A 14,769-nucleotide genomic window follows, 5' to 3' on the forward strand; every position below is an offset into this window, starting at 1 on the left:
TGGGTGGGGACTTTAATTGCATATTAGATCCCTGACTGAATGAGTCAACGCCTAAGGTATTGAGGCTTCATGGGATGGCAAAAACACTGTTGACCTTCATGGAGTAGACTTGGGGAGCTGAACCCTGAGGATTTCTGTACCCTGGGGAAAAGGATTTTTTGTTCTTTTCGCTGGTCCACCAGGTCTATTTCAGGACAGTTTTTTTTTTGTGGTAGGTAGGTCCCTGCTGCCAGAGGTGATGGAGTCGGGATACTCGGAGATAGTGATTTCTGATCATACTACGCATCATGTGGAAGTGATGGCTGAGTCATCACTTGTGGGGCAGCACGGTAGCATGGCGGTTAGCATAAATGCATCACAGCTCCAGGGTCCCAGGTTCGGTTCCCGGCTGGGTCACTGTCTGTGCGGAGTCTGCACGTCCTCCCCGTGTGTGCGTGGGTTTCCTCCGGGTGCTCCTGTTTCCTCCCACAGTCCAAAGATGTGCGGGTTAAGTGGATTGGCCATGATAAATTGCCCGTAGTGTCCTAAAAAAGTAAGGTTCGGGGGGGGGGGGGGGGGGGGGGGGGGGGGGGTTGTTGGGTTACGGGTATAGGGTGGATACGTGGGTTTGAGTAGGGTGATCATTGCTCGGCACAACATCAAGGGCTGAAGGGCCTGTTCTGTGCTGTACTCTTCTATGTTCTATGAGTCGGGCCCTGCTTAGCGCCCCCCCGTGGAGGTTTGATTCTTTGCTGTTGGCGGATAAGAGCTTTTGCGAGAGGATCTCCTCCGCTATTGAGGCGTATTTGAGATAAAATAGGAGTGGGGAGATTTCCCCGTCCACATTGTGGGAGGTGTTAAAGGTGGTGGTCAGAGGAGAATTTCTTTCTTTTGAGGTGCGCAAGGAGAATAGTGAAAGGGGGGGGGGGAGAGAGGCAGAGGTTGGTGGATGCCATCTTGGAGGTGGATCATCAATACTTGGTCAATCAGACACCAGAATTTCTGGCCAGTAGGAAGAAGTTACAGATGGATTTTAGGCTGCTCTGAACGATAGGGCGATGCGCTTGTTGTGAAGGGAGCTTTTTAGGAGCATGGGGAATACGTTAGTCGCTTGTTGGCGGACAAGTGGCCCCTCGGGAAATATCGCATATGTGGGTGGTGAGCTGACCTCTGCCCCAAATTGAACCTGGGTAAAAGCGAATGCTTTCCGGTGAATCAGCCAGCGAGGGAAGTTGCCTTTTCACTTCGCCAGGTCCATTTTGGTTATCTGGGAGTCCGGATGGCCCATGACTAGGCCTCGCTGCAGAAGTTAAGTTCAGAAGTTAAATACAGAAGTTAAAGAGAATTTAGTTAAAGCAGTGAAGGAGGACCTAAAGGGATGGAATAATCTCCCACTTTGGCAGGGAGCGTTCAGTTGGTCAAAATGAATATTCACCAAAGATTTCTATTTTTGTTTCACTGCCTTTCCGTTTTCCTTTTGAAATCTTTCTTTGCTGGAGTCAATAAGATGATCTCGTCCTTTAATTGGGTGAACAGGACCCCATGGGTCCGAAGGTTTTTTTTTAAACAAAGAGATAGCCATTCAGAGGCCCTAGCGTTGCCCAACCTGTTATACTACTGTTGAGCGGTGAACATTGAAAAGGTGCAGGGGTGGTATAGAGGGACGAAATCAATGTGGGGGCGACTGGAGAGGAACAGCTGTAAATGCACCGGTTTGAGAGCATTGGTCATGGCTTCCCTTCTCTTTTCTCCGATGAAATGGACTGCCAATTCGGTGGTACATAGAACATAGAGTGCAGAAGGAGGCAATTCGGCCCATCGAGTCTGCACTGACCCACTTAAGCCCTCACTTCCACCCTATCCCCGTAACCCAATGACCCCTCCTAACCTTTTGGTCACTAAGGGCAATTTATCATGGCCAATTCACCTAACCTGCACATCTTTGGACTGTGGGAGGAAACCCACGCAGACACGGAGAGAACATGTAGACTCCGCACAGACAGTGACCCAGTGGGGAATTGAACCTGGGACCCTGGTGCTGTGAAGTCACAGTGCTATCCACTTGTGCTACTGTGCCGGTGGTGGTAGCTACCTTGAAAATATGGGGGCAGTTTAGACGGTACTTTAAACTGGGTTCCGTGTCGGTACTGGTCCCAATTTGTTGAAACCATTGTTTTGTGCCGACGGTTTTGGATTCGTCCTTCAGAGCTTGGAGGGAGATGGGATTAGAGCAGTTTGGTGACTTTTTGTTGGTAGTAAGTGTGCCAGTTTTGAGGAGTACCTGGAGAAGGAGAAGCTCCCAAGGGGTAACCAGTTTTGGTACTACCAGGTGCGAGACTTTGTGCACACAGAGGTTGCTTCCTTCCCTTTGGCCCTCATTGATGGACAGAGTTCTTTTGGTAGTTGATGTAGGGAAGGGAGGCTGTCGGAGACCTTTGGTTGGCTGGTGTCGACGGAGCAGGTCCTGTTGGACGAGATTGAAAGAAAATGGGATGAGGAGTTAGGCCTGGAATTTGAAGGGGGGGTGTAGAGTGAGGCTCTATAGAATCAACTCTACCTCCTCATGGGCTAGGCTTAGCCTGATTCAATTCAAGGTGGTGCATGGGGCACATTTGACTGGGGCACGAATAAATGGGCTTTTTGCGGAAGTAGAGGATAGCTATGAGCAATACTCTTAGGGGCCCGGTGGACCACACACACTCACACACATTCTGGTCCTGCACTAAGCTTGTGAGCTTCTGAGTCTCCTCCTTCAGCACCATGTTGGGAATTCTTGGGATTGATTTGGAACCATGCCCCTTGGTGGCTATTTTTTAAATCTCGGACATACTGGAGTTGCAGTCAGGGGCAAAAGCGGGTGTTCTTGCCTTTGCTTCCTGAGTAGCCCGAAGAAGACTTGTTTGGTTGGAAGTCTTCGGCCCTGCCGAGTTCCGCAGCGCGGTTAAGCGACCTAATGGAGATTTTGTACTTTATAAAAACCATGTTTGTAATGAGAGGTCGGCTGAAAGGTTCTACCTGAGGTGGCAGCCGTTTATTTCTTAAATTATTGCTTGCCTTAAAATACGCTGTCTTCTTCTCCAGCCCCAATGTCCTGAGGCTAGTGATTTTCCCTCCTCCCCAAAGCCTTCTGAGACCACTGATCCAGACTCTGCCTGATTGTGGCAGTCCACCACCCCATCCCGCGCACTGAAATCTGAATCATTCACTTACTTGAGGGCTCTGTGGCACTAACCGATTTTCATACCTCCTTCCCACAATTCTTGCCGCACGATAACTAGGTTCAAAACTTTGTATCTGGGGTTCCTCAGGCTTCTTTGTGCTCTGAACAATTTTGCCCAAAACCACACTCCCAAATGTATACGCCTAAATACCTTAAAAAATGATCTGAAGCTTGAAATACTTATTCTATTGCTTTTCTTTTATCTACCTAACATTTTCAGATCTAAATCAAAATGCTGCACTAGACGAGGAATCTGCAAAACATTCAACATAAATAAGGTAAAAACAATAAAAGTTCCACTAGCTTTAACTGTAATAAGATCATACTAGAAACATTGCAATTTATCATTTCTGTTTCATTCGGCATTATCACATGGCATCATTTGTAAAGTTATGTACAAAATTTACTTTGATATTTTTGCAGAATATACCACCTTGGTGAGCTATTTTTATGCTTCACATATTACAGATGTCAAGATACCAATAAGGCAAATAGCTGTAGATTTTTTTAAGACATGGTCATTTTTATTCTCATTCTGCCCCAGTACTGAAGTCCCTCACCTTAATAAGGACAATAAAGAATCAAAAATATGCAACCAATCCTCAAAGGAGAAAGCAGTATCTAATTCTGTGTGAGGTACTTCAAAAATAGAAGGAATATCTTGTCCTACCTATGGATATGTTCCTGGAAACCACTATATTAATCAAAATTACATATATCAAAGCTATTTTTCCCATTTAAACATATGTAATATGAGGAGATGTGTTCCCAACCCAAGCATTTCATCCTCAATATGTTAAAATAAACAAAAATGTAAATAAATCTTCTACATTTCCAGTGATGTGGCAAAGAGCCAAAGCGAACAGGCTTTGTTTTCCCTGATTGCTCTATAACGAGACATAATCCCACCCCAGTTCACTTCCTTGTCGCAGACACTTGACACTTTCTTGGCATCAGCCTTCTTTCTGTGGAGCCAATAACTGCTCCCCTCGTGATGAAAATGTTGAGGGCCATCGGGCACTTTGGACAAGATCGAAAACACAGTGGTAGTATCAAGGTTGGACCCAAAAGGCTCCTGGTCAATCTCAAGCCCGAGTCGTATTACTAAGAGTGCAATTGACCATGAGCTGCCACTCTGCCTGACACTGCTGCTGCCGTGGAACTTGCAGAGCTCCAAGAGGAAGTGGCTGAATGTCAGCCGTAGCGTGACCCTCAATCTGACAGCAAATGAGCTGCCACTATAAAAACTAATGGTACTGTTTCAGGGTTGGGGGGAATCTATGCCAAAAGTTTCGGAGAACAGTGAAACAACCCTTTCATTGTTTCACCCAACTGGTAATGATGCAGGCATTTACGACAAACTTTTATACCTGGTTCCCAACTACTTAATAATAGGGTACATGGCTCATGCAATAAATAAATGAATAGTAATTTGTCAACTGTTTAATAAATAAACCATGCTGCTTGAAACTACTTTGAATGGAGTATGAGTTGTAGGTGAATTCCCTTCAAATGATTTATTAATCTACTGTGAATGTTCTTCCATTTAGATGTTTCTGGTACATGATGTTGAGACTGGAATGCTGCTCACTTCTGTGGAAGCCAAAACTGTTAGAAGCTGTATTCTGATGACATATGAACAACTTGTGTATCAGATTTATTTGTGCTTATGAAAAGATATTAACAGTGCTTGTTGGGAAAGGCAATAAATTAACATCAACATGGCTTGTTGCCTTAAATAATAACTTTATATTAAGGACCCACAGACACTGTGGTAGGTGATACAGATGTAATCAAGGTCTTAGATTACCAAGCCACTAGTCTTCTCTATGTCTGTATGAACAGATCACAAGACTATTATAATCGGTATCCTACAACAAAATAGTCTTACAGTAGGTAGCCTGCAGTTGAAATATCCAATCATGAAGCTATATTTTCTTTATTGAATTGGATGTCTGGATGCAAGTATTCAGTCAAATTACTGGATTTTAACCTACTAACTGCCAGGTTATAATGTTATAGGATATAAAAGGCACTGAAAGGAATTATAAATGTATTAACTTTTTTTTAATAAGCAATATATATATCAGATGTACAACCTATATGAGGGATGCAAGGGACTAAACTGTATAATAATTAAATTGTATTTTAAAATAACTGTTGAAGACTGCAAGCTGTAACATAAAATCAATTGCTGGTGCAGGTCTGTATTTTAATCAAGTAAAAGCCAATAATCTTGAGGGGAAGTACGCTATTACTTCTCTAAATTTATGCAAGACATTTTGAAAAACAGACTTTCTGCACTAATGTTTGATGTCCTTGTATGTATATTGTTAGTCAGAGCTGCTGTTTACCAAAGAGCAGTTACTGTTTATGAAACACTTTTTATTTATTGTAGGCTCCAAATGAACAGTGGTTTACAAATGCCATGCAGTTTTAGGTTTTCCTTTTTTATTTGTGGTCAAGATTATTAGTTTGTTTGCAAGTTGTCTTTTTTTATATATGCCCGATAGAATAGTTTTATTTTGCATAGTAGTATAGTATAGTAGCCATCAATTGATTGAGACATAAATCAGAAATTGGTTGGGATAATGCTGCTGATTGGTTTAAAATATAGTCGACTGTATGCTTGCCGATTTTACAGTTCTGTGTCTTGAACCTGACGTAAGCACTGCTGTATACAATACATGAATACAATGTCATTTTTTAAATTGAATAAGTTGCAATTGACATGCAACTAAACAAAACTCTTGTGTATTAGAAATGTGTGTATCTGGTGAGATTTGAGGGGAGAGAGATTCTGATTCAGAGCTGAGGTGCTGGATCCCTTGGTTAATTTGTAAATTGCTTCAAGGGTTGCCAATTGCTCTGCCCTGAGCTTTTAGTTGTGGTATGTGAATTGGAAAGTTCATAAAAGGTGTATGAATCAATCATGTAGTGCATTCCCAGTATATGTGTTATGCTGTGTGTAGTCCAACTTTTTTCACCTTACTAAGGTAACTTGAATTTTGCAGCCACAGTAATGTATTTCAGCATTGGATTTTTCACCTTCAACGTATGCTTGTTATTATAGTGACATTTTTGCTCTGGTATTTCTTACCATCGTGTATAAGATCTGTGACGTAAGCATTAAGCAGACAAATCTTATGCAATCATGACAGTTGTTACAGTATTAAGCTAACAAATCGGTTTATCCCAGAAAAAAATCTCTAGAATGCAATATTGATGTTCACAGACCAACAATGGATGTTGTATTGATAAAGTTTACCAAACAAATTGTCCAAATAAAAAGGTCAAGGTTATTTGAATGCAGTTTAAATTGAAATATAAACTAAGTGGTGTGCACTTTTTCCCATCATTGTCAGCTTCTTTATTCCCCCATCTTTTGTGCTTATAGACAATTAAAACTTGTCATGAAATTTATCCTGAGGACAGCCATGTTTCTGTGACATTTTCTTTATTAATAATTGAAGCCAATGTAAACAAATTAGTGTCAGTGGACAAGGATGAATGGCATTTTTACTCAGCATGTTATGCAAACATTTAAGCTGTATGTTTTATTTTTCCTTCAAAGGATAGCCAAATTAAAGTTAGTACATATGTTGCATGCAGAATATGCATGTCTTGCACCTTTTCTGTAATTTCTGGACTATTCCTATGTTAAGTTGGCTACTATTTCATACTTTGTTCAGTCAACCGCGTCAATAAATGCAAAGGATGAATAAAATACTAAAGTGATTTTAAAAACTACCCAGATCTTATTGTTTATTGTGAATGATACATGATAACTGTGCAAATGATGCACATTTGACTTTACTTGTACATTTATATCATATCAAATGCATAATTATCTTATGAACAAGAGATAGAACTCCCATACTTCTGTATTCACCATTTTGAGTTGAATGATTGTAAAAACAAAATACAAATGGAGCACCATGGTTATCATAATGAAAAAAATGTTAATTTGGAAGGAACATATTTTGTAATCACCCTGTCCATGCTGATCAATATTGACTTCCACTCCCCTCCCCTATTGCCACAAATTGGAAATTCTTAACCCTGTGCTCACATACCTACATGGCGGGGTTCGCACTGGGACTACGGCGCTGAGGACCTGGGTTCGTATCCCAGCCCTGGGTCACTCTCCGTGTTGAGTTTGCACATTCTCCCCGCGTCTGCATGGGTTTCGCCCCCACAACCCAAAGATGTGCAGTTTAGGTGGATTGGCCATGCTAAATTGCCCCTTAATTGGAAAAAACAAATAATTGGGTACTCTAAATTTATTTTTTTTAAATACCTACATGGCTTCACTCGTTCCTATCTCTGTAGCTTTCTTTGACCAGCTTCCCAGAACTTTCTGTTCTTTTGGCATTAGCCTCTTGTACTCTGTTTTATCTCTTGACTTTTCTATCCTTCTTAAAACTCACCTTGACAAAGATTTTGGCCATCCCTCCTAAACATCCCTCTTTGGTTCAACATTCATTTTCATTTGGGCCCTTGTGGTGCATTTTTCTACTTTAAAGACAATGGTCTGGATTTTGTGGTAATGATGACATGAAACTATCAGGGTTCACCATTATTATGGAGTAAACCTTACTGCAGCTTCTGGCATCCACAAGTGTGCGACTAAACGTGGAAATCTTGAGGTTGCTGTCACAAAAAATGCTGTTACAGTCCCTGCTGATACACTTGCACTGAAATTCCTGCAATAGTGTGAACATGCTGAACCTGCCCACAAGTTCCCCACCAAAGACAGCTGAAATATTTGCACTGCTGCTTTCAAGAATGAGTCAGCTGTTAATGGCCTGATAATTACTGCTGATATGCCCCTCACAACTGGAATTATTTTTTAAAGAGTGGAGGCTCATTTCCCCGAAAGAAAATTCATTTTGGAGATTTCATTTTTTTTTTAACTATTTCAAATGGTCTTTTATCTCCCTTAATCCTATCTGTATGTTCTCATCCTTATTTTGCTTTCTGTACATCATATAAATCTAATTTATATATCCTGCCTTGTTCCTCTGGTGGGACTTGGTGGAAATCCTTCAATTGGATTGGTTAAAGATCTACCCTGTTTCTTTGCTCATATGCGCCACACCAGATTTGGTGGTGGGGGGGGGGGGGGGGGGGGGGGGGGGGAGTCTGCGCTCTAGAACCGGTCAAAATTAGTGGGCATTCTGAGTTGAAAGGCAAATGCCATTCCTTTGTTGCTGGCTGCAAAGTCCAGGTCATTATCTTTATGCACATTGTTGCTCCTGTATTTAGTGAAAGGCATCAATATTTCTAATAAATGTGACTTTGTCGTAGCTATGGATATACATTTTGGATAGTTAAGAATTTATGACCACATAAAAGAAGTTGACGAACGGCTGCCACATCCGGGCGAACCCTAACATTGACCCTCTCAAGGCGAACTTGATTTTCTCCAGACAGAGAAAGCTAGCCATGTCAGTTAGCCAGGTCTCCGTCATCGGGGGCTTTGAGACCCTCCAAGCTAATAGATCCGTCTCCGGGCTACCAGAGAGGCAAAGGCCAGAACATCTGCCTCTTTCTCCTCCTGGATTCCCGGGTTTTCCGACACTCCGAAAATCGCCACCACGGGACTCGGCGCCACTCTTGTTTTCAACACCTTGGACATGACCTCCGCAAACCCTTGCCAGAATCCCCTAAGCTTCGAGCATGCCTAGATCATATGGAAATGGTTTGCTAACCCTCCTGCACACCATGCGCACCGATCATCTACCCCAAAGAACCGGCTCATCCGGGCCACTGTCGTGTGGGCCTAGTGAACGACCTTAAATTGTATCAGGCTGAGCCTGGAACATGTTGTGGTGCGTAGACTCTACTCAATGCGTCTGCCCAGAGACCATCCTCTCTCTCTCTCTTCCTAACTTCTCTTCCAACTTGTGTTTCAACTCCTCGGTCTGCGTCTCCTCTGATCCCATGAGTTCCTTGTAAATGTCAGAAACCCTCCCTTCTCCCACCCTCACTCTAGAAACTACCCTGTCCTGTATCCCCCTTGGTGGTAGGAGCAGGAAGGTTGAAACCTGCCTGCATAGGAAGTCCCGCACCTGCAGGCACCTAAACTAATTTCCCCTCACCAATCTAAATTTCTCCTCCAGCTCCCTCAGGCTAGAAAAGCTCCCCTCTATAAACATATCCCCCATCCTCTCAATCCCTGCTCTTTGCCATCTCTGAAACCCTCCATCCAGCCTTCCTGGGGCAAACCGGTGATTATTTACAGATTGGAGACCACACCGATGCTCCCTCCGCTCCCACATGCCGCCTCCATTGCCCCAGATCCTCAGAGCCGCCACCACCACGGGGCTGGTAGAGTACTGTGCCGGTGGGAATGGCAGAAGCGCTGTTACCAAGGGCCCCAAATGCGTGCATGAAGCCGCCTCAACGCGCTCCATACCGACTCTACCCCCACCACCCACTTCCTGATCATGGCTATATTCGGCGCCCAATAATAATTACTAAAGTTCAGCAGCGCCAGCCCGCCCTCCCCCCGGCTCCACTCAAGCATCCCCTTTTTTACTCGCGGGGTCTTACCCGCCCATACAAAGCCAGCGATTACCCATTTAAAAATGAACCGCGGAATAAAGATGGGGAGACACTGAAACACAAACAGGAATCGCGGGAGGACCGTCGTTTTCACTGTCTGCACCCTCCCAGCGAGTGACAACGGGAGCGTGTACCACCTCTGGAAATCGTCCTTCATTTGGTCTACTAATCAGACCAAATTTAACTGGTGTAGCCTTTCCCATTCCCGTGCCACCTGGATGCCCTGGTACCGAAAGCTTTCCCCTACCATCCTAAACGGCAGTTCCCCCAATCAATCGCCTCTCCTGCTCCCTTGCCTGGACTGCAAACATCTCACTTTTCCCCATATTTAGTTTATACCCCAAAAACCGGCCAAATTCCCCCAGAATCTTCATAATTTCTTCCATCCCCTCCAGTGAGTCCGATACATACAGGAGCAGGTCATTTGTATAAAGCGATACTCTGTGTTCCACTGCCCCCCCCCCCCCCCCCCCCCCGGATATCAGCCCCTTGATGTTCTTAGTGCGATTGCCAGCGGCTCTATGGCTAATGCGAACAATAGTGGGGAGAGGGGGCATCGCTGTCTCGTCCCCCGATGCAGTCTGAAATAGTCCAATGTTGTCCTATTCATCCGTACACTCGCGACAGGAGCCAGATACAACAACCTGAACCAGTCAATAAAGCCCAAATCCGAACCGTCCCAGTACCTCCCACAGATATTCCCATTCCACCCGATCAAAAGCCTTCTCTGCATCCATTACGACCACTACCTCCACATCCCTACCATCTGGGGCATCATGATCTCATTTAACAACCTTCTTACATTGGCCACCAACTGCCTACCCTTAACAAACACCGTCTGGTCCTCTCCAATCACATCCGGAACACAGTCTTCAATCCTAGAGGACAAGAATTTGGCCAGCAGTTTGGCGTCCACATTCAATAGGGATATCGGTCTGTAGGACCCACATAGCTCCGGGTCGTTGTCCCGCATCAGGATCAATGAGATCGAGGCCTGTGACATCATCGGGGGAAGCACTCTCTTGCCTCATTGAACATCCTCATCAACAGCGGCCCCAATATCCCAGAGATCTTTTTATAAAACTGCACTGGGTACCCGTCCGGCCCCGGTTCTTTACCCGACTTCATAGCCTTCAGACCCTCTGCTATCTCTTCCAACCCAGCCCTTCTACGAACGCCCATCCACCTACGGGAAATTCAACCCCCCTAAAATGTGCCTCATCCCCTCCGGCCCAGCTGGGGGTTCCAACCCATATAGCTTACGGTAAAATTCCTTGAACACCTTATTCACCCCTGCTGAGTCTCCAACCAGATTCCCGTCCCCATCCTTTACTTTCCCAATCTCCCTGGCTGCCTCCCTCTTTCTAAGCTGCTCTGCAAGCATTCTGCTGGCCTTCTCCCCATGGTCAGAGATCGCCCCCCTCGCCTTCCTCAGCTGCTCTATCACCCTCCCTGTAGTTAACAAGCCAAACTCCGCCTTTAGCCTCCATCGTTCCCTTAGAACCCCTGCCTCTGGGGCCTCCGTATACCTTCTGTTGATCTGTAGTATTTCCTTTATCAGTCGGTCCGTCTCTGCTCTGTCTACCTTCTCCCTATGGACCAGTATCGAGATCAGCTCCCCTCCAACCACTGCCTTCAATGCCTCCCAGACCACCGCCGCCGAAACTTCACCCGTGTCGTTGACTTCCAGGTAATTCTGAATACTTTTCCTCAGCCGCCCGCACACCTCTTCGTCAGCTAAAAGACCCACATCCAGCCTCCAGTGTGGGCGGTGGCTACTCTCCCTGCTAGCCTATAGGTCAACCCAGTGCGGGGCATGATCTGAGATTGTGATCGCCGAATATCCCATGTCCACTACCCCCGTCAGTAAAACCCTATTCAAAATACAAATATCCATCCGGGAGTAAACTTTTTGCACATGTGAGTAGAAGGAGAACTTACTCTCAGCTGCCCAAATCTCCATGGGTCCAAACCACCCCCCACCCCCTCCCGGTCCATAAACCCCTTTAGCTCCTTTGCCATTGCTGGCACCCTGCCTGTCCTTGAGCTCGACCAGTTTAACCCAGGATCAATAACTGTTAAAGTCCCCTCCCCCTGACCAATTAATGTGAATCCAGGCCCGGAATCTTCCCCAGCATCCTCTTTATAAACTCCCACATCATCCCAATTTGGTGCGTACACATTTACTAGTACCACCTGCAACCCCTCCAGTTTCCCACTGTCATAATGTACCGGCCTCCCATGTCCGCAACTATTCTTCCCGCCTCAAATACCACTCGCTTATTAATCAGGATCGCGACCCCTCTAGTCTTTGAGTCGAGCCCCGAGTGGAAAATCTGTCTGACCCATCCCTTCCTTAATCTGGTCTGATCAGTTACTCTAAGGTACATCTCCTGTAGCATTACCACGTCCGCCTTCCGTCCTCTCAAAAGTAGGAACTCGCGTGCCCTCTTAACTGTCCCATTTAGCACTCTCACGTTCCATGTGATCAGCCTAGTTGGAGGGCTCATAGCCCCCCTCCCCTTCACCGGTCAGCCATCACCTTTCTTGGGCCAGTCTCCAGCCCGCGCTCCATGTATCCGCCGGCCCACCCCCAGGTAGCCTCCTCCTCCGACCTCCTTTCTGTCCCACAACATAAGTCCCTCCCCCGTCAGCAGAACATTTTCCCCCATTCCCCCCAAGAAACAGCACTATGTAAGCTGACCCCTTCCGTGAGCTAGCCCGCCCAGCTAGCTTGGTGACCCCCTCCCATGGCGCCAGACATTCTCCCACCTATACTGTTCTCCCACTTACAACTCCGTGTCTGCCTGGCCCATTGTAAAATATACCTCTTGTCCAAGTACCTGTGGAATCTCACCACGATTATCCTTGGAGGGGGGGGGGGGGCTCTCTGTGAGCCCTGTCCACCTCCAAGGGTCAGGAGAACGTCCCATCCCCCAGCAACCTCTCGAACATGCCCGCTATGTATGCCCCAGCGTCCGCTCCTTCGGATCACTCCGGGAGACTGACGATTCTCAAGTTCTGCTGGCGGGACCTAGTCTCTCGGTCCTCCATCTTCTCTAGGGGCCTTTTCTGCTGGTCTCTCAGCATCCCCACCTCCAACTCCACCACAGTTTCATGTTCCTCCTGCTCAGCCAGCACCTTGTCTACTTTCTGGATCGCCCAATCTTGGGCATCCAATCTAAGTTCCAGCCACGCAATCGATTTTTTCATCGGGTCCAATCATTCCTGTTTCTGCTTGGCGAAGCCTTCCTGAATAAACTGCATCAGCTGCTCCGTTGACCACTGGTTCGACAAGCCTGGACTCCGGTCATCCGCCATGCTTTCTCCCGCTGCAGCTTCAACCCAACCCTTCTCTGTTCGTCTATTTTGTCCTTTGCGAGCACTTCTAGTCCAATTCTCCTTGCATCGATATAGGAATCCACTCCATAATTGCTTATGCCATCAATTTACCAAATCAAGTCCGATAAAAAATCGGTGGAAAAGGTCCAAAGGTCCGACCCAAGCGGGAGCCACAAAATGTGCGACCGTCTCCTTCATAGCCACCGGAAGCCCCTGCCGCTCCTTCAACAACCCTGCCTCCGGGACCTCAGAGTGTCTCCTATCCACCCGCAGTATGTCGTCCACCAGCCTAGCCACCCTGCTCGTTCCACCCTATTTCTGTGCGCCCGAATCAATATAAACTCCCCCCTGACCACTGCCTGGAGTGCCTCCCATAGCGTATCGGCCGAGAACTCACCCGTATCAATCAGTTCCACATACCCCGAACAGCGACCCTCAGCTGCTCACACTCCTCCTCATCCGCTAGTAACCCCACATCCAGCCTCCATTGCAGGCGTATACCCCCACCCCGGTCCACTTGCAAGTCCTGCTAGAGTGGCATGTGGTCCGAGACCACAATCGGCGAGTCATCCACTCTCGCTAGCAGCGTCTTGTCCACCACAAAGTAATCGATTCGCAAGTGCACACTGTGCACATGGGAGAAATACAAAAATTACTTTGCCCTTGGCCTCCCAAACCTCCACGAGTCCATGCCCCCATGGGACTCCACCTGTCCAAACCTGGTTCAGTGACGCTGTTAGAGTCTCCCCCCCCCCCCCCCCCCACATAATCAACCGGAGCAAGTCCAGGTCTGGGATCTTCCCCAGCACCCGCCTCATAAACTGTTAGAAAACAGTGGGCAGCACAGTGGGTAGCACAGTTGCTTCACAGCTCCAGGGTCCCAGGTTTGTTTCACAGCTTGGGTCACTGTCTGTGCGGAGTCTGCACGTTCTCCCGTGTCTGCGTGGGTTTCCTCCGGGTGCTCCGCTTTCCTCCCACAGTCCAAAGATGCGCAGGTTAGGTGAATTGGCCATGATAAATTGCCCTCAGTGTTTAAAAATGTTGGGTGGGGTTAGTGAGTTACAGGGTTACGGGATAGGGTGGAGGCGTGGGCTTAAGTGGGGTGCTCTTTCTGCACTGTAAATTCTACAATCTATGATACGATATATATGAATTCAACATTTTCCCAGTTTGGGGCATAAACATCACAAACCTTCCTCCTGCATCTGCTACTATATTCCCCATCTTAAACGCTACCTGCTTGCTTATCAGCACCACCACTACCCCCCCCCGCATCTTCATATCTGATCCTGAATGAAAGACTTGTCCTACCACCCTTTCCTTAGCCTTGTCTGATCCCCCGATCTTCAAGTGCATTTCTTGCAAAAAGGCCACATCCACCTCTGAGCTCCTCAGATGCGCGCACACTTCACTGCCCCATTTAGCCTCCTCACATTCCATGTGACCAGCCTGGTTGGGGGGCACTCCACACCCCCGCCCCCGCCCCTGCCGATCAACCATATCCCTTCTTGGGCAGGCCTCCGGCCCATATCATGTGACTCTCTAGGCCCGCGCTCGGATGTTCACCGTCACCACCACCTTTCTTGCTCTGCCACAGCAGCCACACCTTTGTCAGGAGCCTTCCTTCCCCCATTCCCTTGAACAAAACAACACTCCCA

General features: G+C 46.6%; 1 protein-coding gene across 4 annotated transcripts in view; it reads left to right on the top strand.

The window, feature by feature from the left end:
* The window catches only part of LOC119977858 (palmitoyltransferase ZDHHC20-B-like), a 130,398-nt gene extending 123,449 nt beyond the window's left edge, over positions 1-6,949 (top strand). For 3 of the 4 annotated variants that reach the window (XM_038819116.1, XM_038819118.1, XM_038819119.1), the window contains 2 exons: positions 3,420-3,477; positions 4,750-6,949. In XM_038819116.1, coding sequence (XP_038675044.1) covers positions 3,420-3,472 — 53 coding nt within the window. In that variant the 3' untranslated portion in view covers positions 3,473-3,477; positions 4,750-6,949. The remainder of the gene's footprint in view (positions 1-3,419; positions 3,478-4,749) is intronic. The other variant, XM_038819117.1, reaches the window with a different exon arrangement.
* The last annotated feature ends 7,820 nt before the right edge of the window (positions 6,950-14,769 follow it).

Source organism: Scyliorhinus canicula, chromosome 14 (genome assembly GCF_902713615.1).
Source record: "Scyliorhinus canicula chromosome 14, sScyCan1.1, whole genome shotgun sequence".
Classification (NCBI taxonomy): Eukaryota; Metazoa; Chordata; class Chondrichthyes; order Carcharhiniformes; family Scyliorhinidae; genus Scyliorhinus; species Scyliorhinus canicula.